The following is a 21,848-nucleotide window of genomic DNA, read 5'->3' as shown; positions in this document are numbered from 1 at the left end:
GAAAATCGATCAGGAAGAGCCACTTTAGGCTCCACACAAATTTGACCTGCACCTGATGCCAGAGCATTCTGACACCGTGTGACCAAACCACGTAGCTCCGCAACCTCTAGGGATAGCCCCTGCATGTGGTCAACTAACGCTTCAATTGACGCCATCAAAAAACCGCTGAGTAATGACAAAGTTTGGCGGGTTATAATGTCACGGCGGACAAGCACTCAGACACACAGAAAAACCAACAACCAGGCTCTGAGCGAGAAGCAGGGGAAGGGTCACCTCCTAGCTAATCTCTGACCTCTCTCCCTGCACTGCTCAGCCCACAGACAGACCTTGGTGGTAGGAATTGGGTGTCCTCGTGCCTGGGCTAATACACCCTAACTTCCCTGAGATGGTGAAAAGGGGAAATAGGAGCAGCCTGCTTGCACAAAACCTGGATGGGAGAGAAGATACTGCCGACCTCCGCACATAGTCAGAGCCGGGCATGACAATATTATTTAACCCCTTAGGGACCCATGAAGTACCGGTACGGCATGGATCCCGAGTCCTTAAGGACCCATGACGTACCGGTACGTCATGAGTTTAAAGTGAGATTGTGGCGCCCCAGGGGTTAATCCGCACAGAATGCCGGCTGAAATCATTCAGCCAGCATCCTGTCACAACGCTGGGTCTGGGTAAAAAAAAAAGTAAAAAAAAGTAAAAAGTAAAAATCAAAAAACACATTTATCACTGATTAAAAATGAAAAAAAAAAAATATTCCCTACACATGTTTGGTATCGCCGCGTCCGTAACGACCTGATCTATAAAACGGTCATGTTACTTTCCCTGCACGGTGAACGCCATAAAAATAAAAAAATAAAAACTATGAGAAAATTGAAATTTTGCCCAACTTACTTCCCAAAAAAGGTAATAAAAGTGATCAAAAAAGTTGCATGTACTCCAAAATAGTGCCAATCAAACCGTCATCTCATCCCGCAAAAGAGACCCTACCCAAGATAATCGCCTAAAAGCTGAAAAAACTATGGCTCTTAGACTATGGAAACACTAAAACATGATTTTTTTTGTTTCAAAAATGAAATCATTGTGTAAAACTTACATAAATAAAAAAAAGTATACATATTAGGTATCGACGTGTCCGTATCGACCGGCTCTATAAAAATATCACATGAGTTAACCCCTCAGGTGACCACCGTAAAAAAATAAAAATAAAAACGGTTTAAAAAAAGCCATTTTTTGCTACAGACATAGTGCTGTGATGTCACAACAATGCTTAGTGTACCAATCAGTAATATCTACTCAGACCTGATAAAATGTGAAGTTGCATGTATTGCGTCAAAAAATATGTGCATTATTAGTGCCGATTTGCGCAATCGCGAATATATTGGAGCACTCTATCTGCATATAAAGCTATTGTTCTGCCATGCATGTGAAATGTAATCAAAAACTGTGCTGTAATGTAAAATTACTTAAAGTGATCAGGAGTTCTTCCTCACAGTCACGAAAGTTGCTGCCAACCATTTTCTCTAGTCTCAGGAAACTTCTAGCAGCTTGAAAAATGTAGCAAAGTGAGCCACGCCTGTATTGTGCACTCAATGAGCGCATATTACAGCAACAACATGGTTAGCACTCCTTTTTTCTGAGATTTCTGAGTTTGGTTATCTAATCTAAGCAAACACCTTCAATTGCTTTTGTCTCAAGATAATGAAATGAGTTAAGAAATTTGAGTTAACAGAGGGAGTGCTAACCATGATACATCTGTACATTGTCGATTTTCGCAATCAAGAAAATAATGACTGGAGATCACAAAATCTAGAATTTTCGAATTTATGGCGAATATTAGGCCAAAAATTTGCAAAATATCATGAAAATGAATATTGCCTATGCTGCTCATCACTAAATGTCACCACAAAATGCAGTGCAATCTGTAGGCAGTATGTTATAAAGCATAAGAAGCAGAGCAGACAGAATTTATTAACACAGCAGTATAATCCATTAAATGTAACTGCTTTCTTAAGGCAACATTATAATGCATTACATTTATTTGGTATATTAATGCAACAGTATAAACAGCATTCAACAGCAGTATAATGCGTTAAATGTAACTGCTTTATTGAAGTAACAGTATAATGTGTTAAACGTATCTGATATATTAATGCAACAATATAATGCGTTAAATGTAATGGGTATGTTAACCCAACTTTAGAATACATTAAAATTAATTGCTTATATACAGTCAGCTCCATAAATACTGGGACATCAACACAATTCTAACATTTTTGGCTCTGTATACCACCACCATGGATTTGAAATGAAACAAACAAGATGTGCTTTAATTGCAGACTGCCAGCTTTAATTTGAGGGTATTTACATTCAAATCAGGTGAACAGTGTAGGAATTACAACAGCTTGCATATGTGCCTCCCATTTGTTAAGGAACCAAAAGTAATGGGACAATTGGCTTCTGAGCTGTTCCATGGCCAGGTGTGTGTTATTCCCTCATTATCCCAATTACATTGAGCAGATAAAAGATCCAGAGTTCATTTCAAGTGTGCTATTTGCATTTGGAATTTGTTGCTGTCAACTCTCAAGATGAGATACAAAGAGCTGTCACTATCAATGAAGCAAGCCATCATTAGGCTGAAAAAACAAAACAAACCCATCAGAGAGATAACAAAAACATTAGGCGTGGCCAAAACAATTGTTTGGAACATTCTCAATAGAAGGAACGCACTGGTGAGCTCAGCAACACCAAAAGACCCGGAAGACCACGGAAAACAACTGTGGTGGATGACCGAAGAATTATTTCCGTGATGAAGAAAACATCCTTCACAACAGTTCTCCAGGTGTATGTGTGTCAAAGTCAACAATCAAGAGAAGACTTCACCAAAGTGAATACAGAGGGTTCACCACAAGATGTAAACCATTGGTGAGCCTCAAAAACAGGAAAACCATATTAGAGTTTGCCAAACAACATCTAAAAAAGCCTTCACAGTTCTGGAACAACATCCTATGGACAGATGGGACCAAGATCAACTTGTTCCAGAGTGATGGGAAGAGAAGAGTATGGAGAAGGAAAGGAACTGCTCATGATCCTAAGCATACCACCTCATCAGTGAAGCATGGTGGTGGTAGTGTCATGGCGTGGGCATGTATGGCTGCCAATGGAACTGGTTCTCTTGTATTTATTGATGATGTGACTGCTGACAAAAGCAGCAGGATGAATTCTGAAGTGTTTCGGGCAATATTATCTGCTCATATTCAGCCAAATGCATTGGACGGTGCTTCACAGTGCAGATGGACAATGATCCAAAGCATACTGCAAAAGCACCCAAAGAGTGTTTTAAGGGAAAGAAGTGGAATGTTATGCAATGGCCAAGTCAATCACCTGACCTGAATCCGATTGAGCATGCATTTCACTTGCTGAAGACAAAACTGAAGGGTAAATGTTCCAAGAACAAGCAGGAACTGAAGACAGTTGCAGTAGAGGCCTGTCAGAGCATCACCAGAGATGAAACCTAGCATCTGGTGATGTATAAGTGCTCCATATTTCAGGCTGTAATTGACTGCAAAGGATTTGCAACCAAGTATTAAAAAGGTAAAGTTTGATTTATGATTATTATTCTGTCCCACTATTACTTTTGGTTCCTTAACAAGTGGGATGCACATATGCAAACTATTGTAATTCCTACACCGTTCACCTGATTTGGATGTAAATACCCTCAAATTAAAGCTGACAGTCTGCAGTTAAAGCACATCATGTTCGTTTCATTTCAAATCCATTGTGGTTGTGTATAGAGCCAAAAATGTTCGAATTGTGTCGATGTCCCAATATTTATGGACCTGGCTCTACGTCTGAGTGATCAGGACATATCTCTGTATAGATGTTTTAAAAAGACTGTGAAGAGATTACAGTCAGGGCAGGTTCACATCAGCGTTACAAATTCTTCTATTGTTTTTCCGTTATACCATGGTTGTAACTATGGTATAACAGAAATTAATAGGATTTGTAAGACTGAATTCAAAACGGAAACCTTTAGAGGCATTCCATTTTGATCCATCTGGTTTCCGTTATCCAGGACAGAAAAAAAAAAGTAACACTGATATGAACCAACCCTTTCATGTTACACGCTAATTGTGTAGTGACAGCTGGGCTCCCCAGGAGTTAGTTGAGTCCTTTTCTTTATCTTTTCTGGTAGAAATAGAGGGTAAATTCACACACCTTTTTCCTAACACTGGACTAGGCCTCTCTTTGTTTTTCTGAGCAGGGATGGAAGGATAATAACTTATTCTCTCACTAAATGCTGGAGATTCCCTTCCATTCTCCTGGGAGTATGTAGGAAAGTAGGAGTCTGCTTCTTCACTTAGTACAGATTTGAACCTATGACTACTTTGACTCATATCCTCCTCATGTACTCTGAGTCTGGCTTCTATGATCTTAACTTCTTTCTGCCTTTCCAGACTTTTCATCTGTTGGCTTAGTGCCTCGATTTCAGCTTCCATCTGATGGCATTGTGCATCCTTTTCAGCTTCCTTTTCAGCCATCAGTTGGCGCCGCGCCTCAATGGCGGCTTCCATTTCAATTTCTGCTTTCTTGAGAGCAAGTTGTTCAGCTAATTCCTTTCTTTTGGCTGAAGTATTTGAGGACTCAAGGAAGTCACACTTGAGATTGTGGTACCACCTAATGAGTATCATAGGCTCTCATAAAAAGCTAATTCATTCTACTTCTTGCTTTAACTTTATCATAGTTTTTTGCAGGTGATAGTTCTTTCATGAGCTTTACCAAATCTTTAGTGACCGCAGTACATGTGTCCATGTTCCTTACAATATCCCAGGAAGGTGTGGTAAATGACCGCAGGTTGACAAATGCTGCCATAAGCTCTGATTCAGATTCTTCTACTGTCTCTACCATATCTCTCAAGTTCCGTTTTATACTTTCTTGCTTTAGCTTTTTTCGAATGTGTTTAATGTATAATTTCCATTTATCATACATTCTGACAAACATTTTTCCTTTCAGTGCTGCTTCTTGCTCCAAATTTTCCAGCATCCTTGGGGTTTTATGGCACGTGATGAATGTCTTAGTTTATCTGCTTGTGCTATATTTGTTTGAGGCAAGACTAATGCTATATCAGACTCTTCTACCTCAGACAGGTTCCCTTGCTCTTCAACTTCTACTCCATCTATCTTTTCATCCTGTAACAGTAGCATGGTAATACTAGGCTCAGACAATTTAATTTAAATGCAATACTGACAAATGCAGAAATAAATGACTGTCACTTTAAATACAACAACGATAAATGCAGGCAATAAATGACTTTCACTTTAAATGCTTTAGAGTCCGTGTACTACAAACTGTCCTTTGTTTTTATTTAAAGTCTCTTATTTCTGAACACAAAAATGTCTCTTTATGCCAAAGCTTATATGCAATGATAAGTAATAAAAGGAAATCTCTGACCTTATGAAGAGCAGGATACTGTGATCTGAAGGTTGCTGGAACAAATGTCTGTCTTAAGGGAGACATGTATTTTCTTGATATGATGCAATGCTCTGTGGTGACTTGCGATGCTCTGTGATGACTTGCGATGCTCTGTGCAGACTTGCGATGCTTTGTGTTGACTTGAGATGCGCTGGCTTGGATATGCTGCAGGCTTTGGGCCTAGTGGCGGGAAACTAGCTGGCTTCAGTACGTGGTGTATCCATGGATAGCGGTGCAGGCACTCTAGCTCTGGACTTTGGCCTCCCACCATGTGTCTCTTTCTCTTTCTAGGGATCGCAGGAGGGTTGGCGCTCTTTCTCTGACTATTTTGCCTTTGCCGTTCTGCCACTTTAAGAGTTGGCTGCAGTTTGACTAATGCACACGTTATATGGCTTTTATGGTAGCTCCACTGAGATGTCTTTTGCTTGCTTACTCAGGGAACAGTTGGTGCGCGGCAAGTTATGCTGGTGCTCCATTGCTCTAATGCGCTCTTTACTGTGCAAGTTGAGGATCGCTATCGCTTCACCCTCTAAGGCCAAAATAGTTCCACTGTGGCAGGTGCAGAGCTATGAAGTGCCTTTTGCACTGTGGCATTAGAACATTTTTGGTATCTCTGACTTTTAGTCTAACCAGACTGTCTGTTATTCTGTAATTCCTCTAGCGCCATTCTATGGAAACAGTAGGTTTAAATAGCACACCAAATGCTTGAAAAGAACTTGTTTATTAACTTCAACTTTTCTTCATATTACACTGCCGCCTCCGCAGCAGATAGTCCATGTACAAAACACGTGTTGAATAAAGTATCTTAAAATGATGATATGCATAAGATGGTGGTTCAACTGTTCAATCTTGTCATTCAACATGAAATGGTGGATATATTTCTCTCAAGTATCTGTACTCTCACTTTAAGTTATTTAAGCACTTTATGATCTCTTTGAGAGGTATATCTCAGGTCTAACAGTTCTACTTGCTAAAATGGGTTTGCAGTTTGCAGTAACTATTTGCAGATTGGTTGAGTATGATCTGGTATGGTTGTATGCAATTTGGATTGCAATATGGAATTTGAATTTGTATTGTGAACTTTTTAGTTTGCAATTGTAGCTTGCAATTTGTAGCTTGCAATTTGTATTTGTATTTGGTGGAACTGTAAGTAAACACACATAACTGGTTCAGTATACAGTTCTAATCCCTATACTAACAGTAGGAACATTGTATAACTGATTTAAATACCTATTTTGGCCTCTCTGTTTCCGTAAAAAACACAGCTCTCAGTGAAGTGAATGTCTCTTCAGCTCCTGTCTCTGGTGAATAATGATCCTAGCAGCTCTTGCTAGCAGAATTCCCAGACAGGCTGTGTGTGAGGATGGCTGTGATTGGTAAAAACTCTTGCTGTGTGACAAGCTGTCTGTGATTGGTCTAGACTTCTGCCCAGCAACAACAGATTAACACTATGCTTTATGTTTTTTCTGCTGTGTCACTGAGCTTACCTTACGTTACAAAATGAATCTTAAAAGCATATTATCCTTTTCTGCTTCTGTGAACACAAAATATAACAGTTATATGACATCCAAAACATGATGTCACAGTAAATAACTCTGCTTTTGTCTTTAACGCATAAACATAGGAACTGTATTAATGCTTTTGGCAGGTCTAGCTGTATACACATATAAGCTATACTAGCAACCTAGGACAGGTCCTAGCTGGCCAACTACAGATGGAGTAGAGTTAACACTCCTGTTTTCTGAGATTTGAGTTGTGTTATCTAATCTAAGCAAACACTTTCAATTGCTTTTCAATGGTTTTGTCTCAAGATAACGCGATGAGTTAAGAAATTTGAGTTAAGAGCTGGAGTGCTAACCCTGCTACATCTGTACATTACCCTCACCTTCTCCCATGTAAGCCCTCGCAGGCAGGGTCCTCTATCCTTCTGTACCAGTTTCTAACTTGTCTTGTTCATGCTTATTGTACTTGCTTTTTTGTTATGTATGTATACCCCTTTTTTCTTATGTACAGTGCCATGGAATGAATAAGGATAATAATAATAATAATAATAATAATAATAATGTAGAGAGGTGTTTTAGGGTTTATGAGAGCCTAAGTTAAATATAATTGACTAAACTTAATGATGACTACATAATATCACTATGGTTTATTCAACAGGAAAGGCAATCAGGGAGGACATGAGTCTACAACAAAGTGTATTATTCGTTTGCGATATGGGACTCTATATGAAATGAAAGTGGAGTATTTTTCTAAATCAGAACTTCAAGAACAACTTTATGAGCTTGTCATAACGGAAGAAGGTAGTATATTTGATCCACCCTCATATGCATTTTTAAACAGTTTGTGTACATTTTCATTTTATTAGCAAATCGATTCAATTTTTTTTCGTGATGCATTTTGAGAGAGAAAAAATTAATCAATTGTGGTATGAATTAAATATTCTCCAATTGGCCTGAAACGTAGTATATAACTCTTCCTGGCTTCCTATTTTCTTTCTGAAAAGATCCTTTGTCCTTGAAGATGAGAGAGACTATTAAGCCCTGCTGGGTTTCTGTGCATTATATATGCATTATCTGGGGGACATACTTTCTCATTATGGAGAGTGTCCAGTATGCATAGTATTGTAGGCCATGCAACCCTCTGATTGATTTCTGAGAAGATATTCTAATTAGCTTACCCTCCAAAATATCTAATGCCAGCAGATGTAAGATATCCTAAATTTCATATATTTTCCCCAGAAACCCAGAGCAGTGTTGACTGGCTTACAATACTCCTCATGTGTACTTGGTGGTATCCATAAGGATAAATAGTACCCTGACCAAGACCTCTCAAGCAGTCAAACTTCTCTTTGCCCAGCTCTATTAAAGGGAGACCAGCTCTATTAAAGGGAGATTAATTAGACTTACTGGTAATTCGGTTTTCAGGGGCAGGAACAGAGAAAGGTTAAAACCCTCCACCATACACCAGTGCTTCCAAAATTACTAAAGAGTGATTAGGTAGAGATTTAAACATAGTAACATAATAATATAGGAAAATAAGTTATTACTGTACTTCATACCATCCAAGAATCTAAGATAATAAACTGGGAGGGATTAATGGGCTGTCATGGTGATCTTATGGAAACTGAATTACCGTTAAGTCTAATTCAGATTTTCCATTTCATCACCATGACGCCTCACAAGAAGATGTACAAAATGATAAGATTAAGGAGGGGGGGGGGGGGCTACTGCCTGTAGGACCTTACGTCCAAAAGACAACTCAGAAGTATTGGAGAAATCTAAACGCTATTGCTTTATTAAAGTATGCATACTGGACCAGGTTGCTTTTAAGTTAACAAGACAAGAAAACCCCTAAATACTATAGCAATAGGTAATGGTATTCTTTATCCACCTGGCAATGGAGGACCTAGATATTCTTTCACCTTTTGTTTTTCCCTGAGAACTGAATAAGAAAACTATCAGACTTCCTGAAACCCGTAGTAACCTCTAGGTATTTTAAAACCGTACATCTAACATCTAGAGAATGAAAGGTAGATTCCCCGCTATTTTTTTAGTTATTACAGAAGGACGGGAGAATAATCTCTTGATCTCTGTGAAAATTTGACACCACCTTGGGAAGGAACCCTGGGTCCAGTCTAAGCACTATCCCATCTTCTAAGATTCTAAGGTAAGGTTCTATAATCTAAATACCCTGGATTTCACCCAGCCTTCTTGCGGACGTGATCTCAATTAGAAAGGCTGTCTTAAAAGATAGTAATTTGAGCGGGCAGTCTTCCAAAGGTTTAATTGGGCTCATTGTTAGGCCATTCAATGCGGTGTTAAGTTTTAAAGAAGAGACTCGTGTTTTCAACGTGGGCCTCAGTCTAGACGCTGCCCTCATGAACCTCCTGACCATCTACAAACCGGATTCCCAAAAAGTTGGGACACTATACAAATCGTGAATAAATACTGAATGCAATGATGTGGAGGTGCCAACTTCTAATATTTTATTCAGAATAGAACATAAATCACGGAACAAAAGTTTAAACTGAGAAAATGTACCATTTTAAGGGAAAAATATGTTAAATCAGAATTTCATGGTGTCAACAAATCCCCAAAAAGTTGGGACAAGGCCATTTTCACCACTGTGTGGCATCTCCCCTTCTTCTTACAACACTCAACAGGCGTCTGGGGACCGAGGAGACCAGTTTCTCAAGTTTAGAAATAGGAATGCTCTCCCATTCTTGTCTAATACAGGCCTCTAACTGTTCAATCGTCTTTGGCCTTCTTTGTTGCACCTTCCTCTTTATGATGCGCCAAATGTTCTCTATAGGTGAAAGATCTGGACTGCAGACTGGCCATTTCAGTACCCGGATCCTTCTCCTACGCAGCCATGATGTTGTGATTGATGCAGAATGTGGTCTGGCATTATCTTGTTGAAAAATGCAGGGTCTTCCCTGAAAGAGATGACGTCTGGATGGGAGCATATGTTGTTCTAGAACCTGAATATATTTTTCTGCATTGATGGTGCCTTTCCAGACATGCAAGCTGCCCATGCCACACGCACTCATGCAACCCCATACCATCAGAGATGCAGGCTTCTGAACTGAGAGTTGATAACAACTTGGGTTGTCCTTGTCCTCTTTGGTCCGGATGACATGGCGTCCCAGATTCCCAAAAAGAACTTTGAATCGTGACTCGTCTGACCACAGAACAGTCTTCCATTTTGCCACACTCCATTTTAAATGATCCCTGGCCCAGTGAAAACGCCTGAGCTTGTGGATCTTGCTTAGAAATGGCTTCTTCTTTGCACTGTAAAGTTTCAGCTGGCAACGGCGGATGGCACGGTGGATTGTGTTCACTGACAATGGTTTCTGGAAGTATTCCTGAGTCCATTCTGTGATTTCCTTTACAGTAGCATTCCTGTTTGTGGTGCAGTGTCGTTTAAGGGCCCGGAGATCACGGGCATCCAGTATGGTTTTACGGCCTTGACCCTTACGCACAGAGATTGTTCCAGATTCTCTGAATCTTCGGATGATGTTATGCACAGTTGATGATGATAGATGCAAAGTCTTTGCAATTTTTCGCTGGGTAACACCTTTTGATATTGCTCCACTATCTTTCTGCGCAACATTGTGGGAATTGGTGATCCTCTACCCATCTTGGCTTCTGAGAGACACTGCCACTCTGAGAAGCTCTTTTTATACCCAATAATGTTGCCAATTGACCTAATTAGTGTTAATTGGTCTTCCAGCTCTTCGTTAGGCTCAAATTTATTTTTTCCAGCCTCTTATTGCTACTTGTCCCAACTTTTTGGGGATTTGTTGACACTGTGAAATTTTGAATCAACGTATTTTTTCCTTTAAAATGGTACATTTACTCGGATTAAACGTTTGATCTGTCATCTACGTTCTATTACAAATAAAATACTGACATTTGCCATCTCCACATCATTGCATTCAGTTTTTATTCACGATTTGTATAGTGTCCCAACTTTTTTGGAATCCGGTTTGTATGATCGGTTAAGTCTGAATCGAAAAAACTGCTGAGTGCCGATACTTGCACTTTCAGTGTAGAGGGTCTGAGACCTAGATCAAGTTATTGTTGAAGAAAACCTAAATCTTCTGTATTTTTGACATCTTAAGGTTCAGAGATGGTTCCCCCGACCAGGAGCAGAACCTCTTCCAAATTTTCAAGTAGATGTCACTTTTTTCCTACTGGACCTGAGAGTAGATATAAACTTGTCTGAAAGGCCTTGGCGTCTCATAACTTTGACCTAAGGATCCAAGCTGTTAGTCTTAAGAATTCTGGGTGAGGATGTAGAATGGGACCTTTATATAGAAGGTCCCTCCTAAGCGGAAGGGTCCAAGGGTCTCTTTTGGGGGAAGAGAACCAACTCCTTTTCGTCCAGAAGGGGGTTATCAGGATTACTGTTGAGTTCTCTTGTTGGATTTTCTAAATCACCCTTGGAATTATTGTTATTGGTGGAAACGCAAAACACAGACTCCAGTCCTATGTCGGGGATCTAGGGAACAGAATCGCTTCACCTTCCTGAAGCAAACAGGTCTATGTCTGGAGTCCCCCATCTGTCGACTATCATTTTGAAGACCTCCAGGTTTAGGGATCATTCTATTTGGTCTATTGTGCATCTGCTTCCTGATTCAGGGATCCTTTGAGGTGGGTCACCCAGATAGATTTTAAATATTTTTTTCTGCCAAGTAGAAAATTTTGTTTGATAGGCTTAGAAGCTTTTTTGATTTTGTTTCTCCTTGATGTGAGAGGTAAGCCACTGTCGTTGTGTTGTCTGAAAGGATTCTTAGGTGATGAACCTGAAGAATCTCTCTCGCCATGTTTAAGGATTCCCACACCGCACTCAGTTCCCTGAAGTTTGAGGACTGGCTGCTTACTGATAGGGGCCAGGAGCCTTAGTAATAAAAGTCTCAAATTTTCGCTCCCCAGCCCGACAGGCTTGTGTCCGTTTTGATCTGAATATGAGGTGATTTTCTCCAGGCTACCCCTTGTGAGAGGTTCCTGTCTATCTTCCACCAGCACAGGGAAGTCTTCACAGAACCTGGAATGGGAACCTTCCGATTCAGGGACTTTTGTTGCTTGTCCCAGATCTCCAGAATCCAGGATCGAATGGCGCGGAAATGAAACTGACTCCAACAAACTCATAGCTTCTCTTATAGAACAGATCTTCCATCTCTGGAAGGTTTTAACCTCCTCCTTTAAGGACTGGATTTTGTCTGGAGGTAGAAAGGTGGTCTGTGTTCAAGAGTTTAGGATGAATCCCAGAAAATGTACATTGGTTGATGGTTGTAGAAAGCATTTTTCTGGATTGATAATCCAGCCCAGTTCCTCCAGAATGAATAAAAAAATGTTTACAATCTGTTAACAAACGGTCTACCGTATCTCCCACTAGTAAGAAATCGTCTAGGTATGGGACCACAACTAGCTCTTTTTGTCTCAAATAATCTACCATCTCGACCACCAGCTTGGTAAATACTCTCGTAGCCGAGGAAATTCCAAATGGAAGAGCTGTGAACTGAAAATAGTGAAGGTTTCCTAGCTGATCTTTTATGGCTAATCTTAGGAATTTTTGTGAATTGTGGTGGATCGGGATGTGATAGTACGCATCTTTTGAGTCCACCGTGCACATTAAAGCATTCTTTTTTATATGGGGAATTAATGACCTCAGACTTCCTGTAAGTTATGTACTTGTTAAGGAATTTGGGATTTATAATCGGACAGAAGGAACCTTCTTTCTTTTTAACTAGGAAGAGACTGGAATAAAATCCATGACCCTGGTCTGGAACTGGGACCTGAACAACAACTCTTATTTTGATGAGATCCTGGACCCCCTGCCAAATACTGTTTTGAGATCTTACTGACCCCAGATCTGTCACCAGAAATCTTCTCAGAGGGACTATAGAAAACTCTATTTTGTAGCCCATTCTGACTACTTCCCAGGGATTTTGTGTTATGTTTTCCCAGGAGGAAAGAAAATTCTTCAGTCTCCCCCCTACTCTGGCATCATTGCTTATCCCCGGGCTTGTTTTGGGGATTAAGGAGAAACCCCCTCCCCCTTAGGGTAACTCCAGCATCCTGACCTCCCTTTCCCCCTATAGGAATTATCCTGGCCTGAAAATGAATGAAAGGGAATCTTCCTCCTATGGTCTATCCTCAGGAAAGCCCTTTTTCTTATCTGACGCCTTTTCCAGAATCCTGTCTAAAACTGGGCCAAAGACATATTCGCCTGAAAAGGGAATGGAACATAGTTTTGTCCCTGGACCACAATTTCATCCAAAGGGCTCAACGGGCCGCATTGGAAAGCCCTGCATCTTTGGCCGAAAATCTGACAGATTCCGCCGAGGCGTCCAGAAAAAGGCTGTTGCAGATTTTAGAAGAGGGATGGAATTTATTATTTCCTCCCTTGGAGTCTTGTTCCTAAGATGAGACTCCAACTTGTTCAACCAATGATACATGGACCTAGCGATGTTGGACTTCAGAGTAAACATAGCCGCCTCCCAGGATTTATGCAATAAGCTGTCCGCTTTTCTTTCCATGGGGTCTCTCAGCTGAGATGCATCCTCAAAGGGCAATGATTTTTTTTTTGTTTACCTTGGCTACCTGAACGTCTATCTTAGATTTTTGACTCTGCAGGTTCAAATAACAACCAGCTCTTGAAATCTCTAGAAACTCCTAGCCTCTTCTCCGGGTCTGACGATTCTTCAAGGATCATATCACGGATATTTTCGTTAATGGGAAATCCTCTGGCTCTTTTAACTCTTAATCCCCCAAACATCTCCTCCTGAATGGAATGCGCTTTTTGAACCTCTTCTACCCCCATGGTGGCTCTTACTGCTTTTATAAGGTTAGACATTTCATCTGCCGCTAAATAGAACTTTTTACTTCCTTCCAAAATCTCTCCTTCTGAAAGGGGGTCTTCCTCCTCCCATTGTCTAGAGGAAGAGGCATTGTCACCCCAGCATTCCGAATCAGAAGAAGAGGGTAGTATTATTCTTTGTCGTTTAGGGGGTAACGGTCCCGGATCATCCCCAGACATTTGGGACATAGAAGCCTTAATCTCCTCCTGAATCATGGAATGGAACTCGTCCCTTAGAGACCTGTTCCTCCCAGACAATGTTAGAAATACAGTCCTTGCAGATCTTTTTAGGATACCCATCCGGCAACTTTTTGAAACAAGAAATACATTTTGCAGTTTTTTTTTGTTTCTTCTGTGCCTCTTTAATTACCTATGAGGTGAGAACAGACCAAAATTAGGAGGATATATATATATATATATATATATATATATATATCTGCGACCAGGTGCAAGACACCACCGTGCGCCATCAGCCAGAGGGGAGGGAAAAAAAACACCCATTCCTAAGATAAAGGGTGCCCCCCCCCTAATTCCCTTGGTGCCTAAACAAACCAGCAGCATGAAAGAGCAATCCCCGCAGGGAACTTAAAGGAGGCAGGGAAGGAGCATCAAGCTCTCTGGGGGAGTGCAGCTCAGGACCCGACATCTTGAGCCAGACCTAAGATCAGTCCCGACACATGGCTCATCTGCTTTATCCAGCCGGCATTTTCAAATGCCAGGTGCTCACCCTAGCTTTATTCCACAATGGACAAGGAGGAGGACGCAACCCCGGGAGCAGGCTCCGGATCAACCAGAGCGAACCTTCCAATCTCTCCTCTGCTCAGCATTGGTACAAGACCTCTTACGAGCAGGGGAACTACACCTGATCAGATAAGTGCCACAAGACACCTTACCGCAGGGAGTTCCAAACCACATGGAATTAAAAAAAAATCTTCTTTCTTCTTCTCCCTGACGAACAGGAAGCCCTTTCTCTGCCCTGGCCTCTGTAGGGACAGGAAACACTGGTGTATGGTGGAGGGTGGGGGTGTTTTTAACCTTTCCTTGTTCCTGCCTCTACAGAGGTCAAGGGTCAATCTCCTTGTGAGGTCATCATGGTTAATGGAAATGGAAAATGCTGGTTTCCTTACTTGTTTTCCTTACTTTTTGGAAAGAAAACTGGCTTGTATGTCTCTTTTCTAGAGAAGCATTATGTGGGGACACAAGCATGACAAGTGATAACAAAATGTATTATGAAAAAGCACTGTCTGAACAGTTTGAGGCTACCACTACCATATTCTAAAAAATCTCAGATTTTGCAGTCTAAGGCTACCACCCAAAAATTTGTGGCAAATTGATTTGTGAAGTACAAGCATGGCAATAGCTAAATATCATGAAAAAGCACTGATTAAACAGTTTGAGGCTACCACTACTAGGGGAAAATCTTATTATCAAAAAGCACAAATTTTAAAGTTTAAGGTCACCAGTAGAGATGAGCAAATTTTTGAAAAATTCGATTTGGCCGGTGCGCCGAATTTTTTGAAAAAAAAATCGGTCCGATCAGAATTTATTTGCAGCGAATCGCGTAAAAAAAAATACTATTTCCTGGCTGCAGAGAGCCTTTATAGTGTAGAACCATTTGCCTTGCAGTAACACGCATAGGGAGTCTGCTGTGGTAGTGAAATAATACTGTGAGTCAGTATGACATGCAGATGAAAGGCAGCGCTCTTAGAATCACTGCACACTTCACTTATTTGGGCAGTCACGGGACCAAAACTGACCAAATAACTCAAGTATGAACTCAGCCTTACAGGTCGATGTTAGCGCCAAGAAGAAGCGCACTCCTTTTACAGTGCATCATCGTCAGCGGATTCCACATAGATGTCTCCATAATTTGCTTATACAAATAGAGCCCCCCAACAGAGTGGAGATTGTGTCAGCAGTAAGTTTGTGTTGATGTCACTGATTATTTTTCCCTTCCTCTGATCCGTCAGAACAATAACCCCCAAAAAATGGATCCTGTCTGTCTGTAATCCATCAGTATTGCTAATGCCAAAGAAAAGCAGGAGTGGATCCAAAACAGAGATGACATGTGAATGGGATATTTGCATGTCTTCTGTGTTTTGTACCCACTCCTGCTTTTGGCTACCAAATCACAAGCCAATTCTGATGGGACCATACAGGCCTTATAGCTGCTACACAGACAGGATCTGTTGTGCGTCTCATTTTTCCTTCCTTTTGACAGATCAGAAAAAGGGTCAAATAAATGATGATGTCAGCCATGCCAAAAGGCAAAATAGTGGCCCAGTCATGAAGTGGGGAGGGTGGGAACAGCATGAGAAGTCCACAGATTAACCCTATGGCTTAGTGGTGAGGTGGAAGAAGCATGAGGAGACCACAGAGTGGCCCAATGACAGAGTCTAGAGGTGGTGGCAGCAGCAGTATCAGGAAGCCACAGGGTGGCACAATGACAAAGTATGGAGGTGGTGGCGGCAGCATCAGGAGGAGGCCACAGAGTGGCAAAATGACAGTGTGGAGGTGGCAGCAGCATCTGGAGACCACAGAGTGGCAAGGTGACATAGTGAGGAGGTGGCAGCAGCAGCATCAGGAGACCACAGAGTGACCCGGTGACAGATGGGGAGGTGGCTGGCAATACGAATACCAGCTGAATATTGTGGGTGAAAGAAGGAGCACTTGGCATTAGATTTGTGGAATCAGGTGGGTGGCAGCATCAGAATAGTAGCTGAGGCACGTAACCAAAAAAACCGGTCTCTTTTGTCAAAGTGTTGGTGTGGCACCATGGATGATCTAGTCTGATGCATCAGGCATTGTTGGGTGGAAATCCTGGCTGATCCATACCTGATTCATCTTGACAAAGGTCAGTCTCTCCCCATTTTGATTGGACAGGCAAGTCATTCTTGGGGTAACTATGTCCCCCGCCGCACTAAGCACCCGCTCTGATGCCACACTACTGGCCGGGCAGAACAGCTTTTCCAGGGAAAACTCTGCTAGTTGCGGCCACAAATCCAGTTTGGCTGCCCAGTAGTCCAGCGGATCTTCAATGTGGGGTGGCAGGGTACTGTCCAAGTATGCCACCACCTGCTGGTTCAGGTCCTGCTCGAGGTCAAGCTGCTGCTGCTTCTTTACTAGGCGGGTGACGAAAGCTGCTTATCAGCAACTCTAGACTCAAGTTACTGTTGATGGAGCTGGAACTGTTCCTACCCCCCCCCCCCCCACCCTGCCACAGAACCATAGCAGAGGAATGTGAGTGCAGAGAGCCCCCTGGTCAGACCTGCGAGAGGATGGACGATGGCACAGATAGGCAGCGGCTAACTGACTACATATGATGTCTGTATAGTAGTTCAGTTTGTTCTCCCTCTCAGCGGGTGTAAAAAAGGCCCCCATTTTGGACTGGTAGCGAGGGTTCAACAAGGTTGAAAGCCAAAAGTCATCCCGCTGCCGAATGCTGACATTTCGGCTGTCACTACACAAGCAAGTGAGCATGCATTGGGCCATTTGAACAAGTGATCCAGAGGGACTCCCTGCATCCATCTCCACTGCATACTGCGTCGGTGTGTCTGGGTCCTCTTCCTCCTTTTCCTCATCGCCCTGTAGCTCCTCTGGCTTCTCCTGCTCCTCCTCTCCTGTCACCTGTGTGTAAAAACCACCCATTTCACTACACATTCCTTGTGCTCCAATGTCCTCCTCCAGTTCAGCTCCACAGGGCTCGTGGCCGTGAGATCTAGGTGCCACGTCTCCAGTCCCCTGACCAGCCAGACTTACCAGCATCTGTTCCAGGACATGAATCAGTGGAATTACGTTGTTCATCCCGTAGTCCTGTCATATGACAAATAATGTGGCCTCCTCAAAGAGCCTGAGCAAACGGCAGGTGTCACGCATGAGCGACCACTGGCTGACATCAAAGTTACACAAAGGAGTACTCCTGTCTGCTTGGATCATCAAGAAATCGTTTATGGCCTTTCTCTATTTGTACAGTCAGTCCAACATATGGAGGGTCGAATTCCAACAGGTGGAAATTGACGCAGCGCCGACACCATGTTCTTCCCGTTGTTGGTCGCCATGGTTCCAATTTTTAGTTGTTGTGGAGAAAGACAGAATTCAATTTCTTGATGAAGGACACGGAGCAGTTTATCCGTTCACCCAGGCTAACGAGATGCAGAACAGAGTGACACCACTGTGCTCTGGACATGTGGTATGCTGGAGGGGCCCTGTGAATTGTCCCTGCAGTCAGGGCCGTCTTTAATATTGATTGGACCCTGGGCAAAAATTTACTTGGGCCCCTGGATCCCCCCTTCCCACACCTTAGCAGGCAATCGCCCTCCACCACAACACACAAAAAATCCACACCCCTGGTAGAGTACAGTGAATGACTGTAAATACTTCCAGTTCTGAAGACTCCAGCGGCTCAGGATTAGTGCTCTGGGCTCAGGCTGGAAGTGGGCACCGCTCTGCAGGAAGGAGACCAGGGCTCGGCTCACCCTAGTGTTACAGTGCACCCCAGCACCCCACAGTATGCAGTATAGCACCCTATAGTATACAGCAACCCACAGTATGCAGTATAGCACCCCCACACTATACAGTACCCCACAGTATATAGTAGAGCAGTATAGCAGCCCACAGTATACAACACCTCACCGTATACAGCCCCCCCAAACTATAGACGATACAGCCCCCCAAACTATAGACTATACAGCCCCCCAAACTATACACGATACAGCCCCCAAACTATACACAATACAGCCCCCCACACTATACAGTACAGCAGTATAGCACTCCACACTATACCGCACACACAGTATACAGGCCCTCCACACACAGTATACAGGCCCCCCACACACAGTATACAGGCCCCCCACACACAGTATACAGGCCCCCACACACAGTATACAGGCCCCCCACACACAGTATACAGGCCCCCCACACACAGTATACAGTCCCACACACAGTATACAGCCCCCCACACAGTATACAGCCCCACACACAGTATACAGTCCCACACAGTATACAGCACCCCACTATACAGTAGTTTACAGTATATTAACATAACAGCCCCTGTCACCTTTTTCTGATGTAATCTTCACACAAAAAAGCTTCACAGTTAACTTCTGCAACACTCCTTGTAGGACCTGTGATGACCTCATAGCCATGTGACCAGTAATTGCTAGGTTACTAGTCACATGGTGATGATGTCATCTAAGGTCCTAGATCACAACTTATACACACAGTATGATGCCTGGACTCAGCTTGACACAGCTTGACACCCGGTGCAGTAGCTAGCAGGGCTCAAGAGGCAGCTGCCTTGGGCCCCCAGGAGCAACTGGGCCCGGGGCAGCTGCCCCTTTTGCCACTTGGTAAAGACGGCCCTGCCTGCAGTGGAGGCTAAGGACACAGTGGAGGATGAGGAGGCAGAGGCGGACATTGTCGCAGGACCAACATTGTGACAACATGGAGGCGGAAGCGGTGTCACCTGGCCAAGTTGCTGGTGTGGCTGTGCAGGAACCACATTCAACCATTGGGCCGTAAAGGACATGTAGAGTTTCTGACCATAGTTACAGCTACACACGTCAGCCCTGCCGTGCACCGACAGGCTCAAGGACTGGCCCACCTTCTGTTCTACATGTGTGTGCAAGGCTGGTACTGCCTTTTTGGCAAAGAAATGACGACTTGGGACTCCACCAAGCCATCAGTTCTCTGAAAAGGGGCAGCACTGCAGCACCAGCAACTTGGACAGGAGCACATTCAGCTTCTGCGCCTTTAGATGAGTGCACGCATACTGTTGTCTCTTATCGCTTCGGAGATCGATTGCTGATGGAATAACTGACGGGGAATAGGAGGAGAAGAAAGAGGAGCAGGAGCATCAGGACCAGCAGATGATGGGAAGAACAGACAGCTCCCTGCAACTGAGGTGGTCTACCCCTAGCACTTTTGGCTATCGTCCTCCCACTGCTTCTACCCTGCTGACTCCTAAGGCTTTAAAACACATAACTGCACGCTAAATGGCAAATATATTTTCCTTTATCCACTAATACATACCAAAAATAGCTTTAGAACATATAACTGCACGGCTGAACGGCAAACAGACCCTTATTTTTTTCCAGTTATACACGCCACAAAGTGCTTTAGAACATATAACTGCATGGCTGAACGGCAAATATATTTTTCTTTTTCCACTAATACACTCCATAAATGGCTTTAGAACATATAACTGCACCGGTGAACAGCAAATATGCCCTTATTTTTTTACACTTATACAGCTGTGGCCAAAAGTTTTGAGAATGACACAAATATTAGTTTTCACAAAGTTTGCTGCTAAACTGCATTTAGATCTTTGTTTCAGTTGTTTCTGTGATGTAGTGAAATATAATTACACACACTTCATACGTTTCAAAGGCTTTTATCGACAATTACATGACATTTATGCAAAGAGTCAGTATTTGCAGTGTTGGCCCTTCTTTTTCCGGACCTCTGCAATTCGACTGGGCATGCTCTCAATAAACTTCTGGGCCAATTCCTGACTGATAGCAACCCATTCTTTCATAATCACTTCTTGGAGTTTGTCAGAATTAGTGGGTTTTTGTTTGTCCACCCGCCTCTTGAGGATTGACCACAAGTTCTCAATGGGATTAAGATCTGGGGAGTTTCCAGGCCATGGACCCAAAATGTCAATGTTTTGGTCCCCGAGCCACTTAGTTATCACTTTTGCCTTATGGCATGGTGCTCCATCGTGCTGGAAAATGCATTGTTCTTCACCAAACTGTTGTTGGATTGTTGGAAGGAGTTGCTGTTGGAGGGTGTTTTCGTACCATTCTTTATTCATGGCTGTGTTTTTGGGCAAAATTGTGAGTGAGCCCACTCCCTTGGATGAGAAGCAACCCCAGACATGAATGGTCTCAGGATGCTTTACTGTTGGAATGACACAGGACTGATGGTAGCGCTCACCTTTTCTTCTCCGGACAAGCCTTTTTCCTGATGCCTCAAACAATCGGAAAGAGGCTTCATCGGAGAATATGACTTTGCCCCAGTCCTCAGCAGTCCATTCGCCATATTTTCTGCAGAAGATCAATCTGTCCCTGATGTTTTTTTTGGAGAGAAGTGGCTTCTTTGCTGCCCTTCTTGACACCAGGCCATCTTCCAAAAGTCTTCACCTCACTGTGCGTGCAGATGCGCTAACACCTGCCTGCTGCCATTCCTGATCAAGCTCTGCACTGGTGGCACTCCGACCCCGCAGCCAAATCCTCTTTAGGAGACGATCCTGGCGCTTGCTGGACTATCTTGGACGCCCTGAAGCCTTCTTAACAAGAATTGAACCTCTTTCCTTGAAGTTCTTGATGATCCTATAAATTTTTGATTGAGGTGCAATCTTAGTAGCCACAATATCCTTGCCTGTGAAGCCATTTTTATGCAACACAATGATGGCTGCTCACGTTTCTTTGCAGGTCACTATGGTTAACAATGGAAGAACAATGATTTCAAGCATCACCCTCCTTTTAACAGGTCAAGTCTGCCATTTTAACCCAATCAGCCTGACATAATGATCTCCAGCCTTGTGCTCGTCAACATTCTCACCTGAGTTAACAAGACGATTACTGAAATGATCTCAGCAGGTCCTTTAATGACAGCAATGAAATGCAGTGGAAAGGTTTTTTTGGGATTAAGTTAATTTTCATGGCAAAGAAGGACTATGCAATTCATCTGATCACTCTTCATAACATTCTGGAGTATATGCAAATTGATATTATAAAACCTTAAGCAGCAACTTTTCCAATTTCCAATATTTATGTTATTCTCAAAAATTTTGGCCACGACTGTACACGCCACAAAAGGCTTTAGAACATATAACTGCACCGCTGAACGGCAAATATATATATATTATTTTTTTTAAATATACTAGTGGTCGGTAGAGATGTCGCGAACATAAAATTTCCGTTCGTGAACGCAAATTTTTGCAAATGTTCGCGAACCGGATGAACCGCCATTGACTTCAATAGGCAGGGGAATTTTAAAACCCACAGGGACTC

The 21,848-nt window shown here is 42.7% G+C and overlaps 1 protein-coding gene across 3 annotated transcripts in view; it reads left to right on the top strand.

The window, feature by feature from the left end:
- LOC122922501 overlaps positions 1-21,848 on the top strand; it is a 442,359-nt gene that overhangs the window by 198,173 nt on the left and 222,338 nt on the right. For all 3 annotated transcript variants that reach the window (XM_044273115.1, XM_044273114.1, XM_044273116.1), the window contains exon 7: positions 7,627-7,769. In XM_044273115.1, the coding sequence (XP_044129050.1) occupies positions 7,627-7,769 (143 nt within the window). The remainder of the gene's footprint in view (positions 1-7,626; positions 7,770-21,848) is intronic.

The sequence above is a fragment of the Bufo gargarizans genome, unplaced genomic scaffold (genome assembly GCF_014858855.1).
Source record: "Bufo gargarizans isolate SCDJY-AF-19 unplaced genomic scaffold, ASM1485885v1 fragScaff_scaffold_39_pilon, whole genome shotgun sequence".
Classification (NCBI taxonomy): domain Eukaryota; kingdom Metazoa; phylum Chordata; class Amphibia; order Anura; family Bufonidae; genus Bufo; species Bufo gargarizans.
Note: the sequence above shows the minus strand (reverse complement) of the source record. Positions and strands in the feature narration are given on the sequence as shown.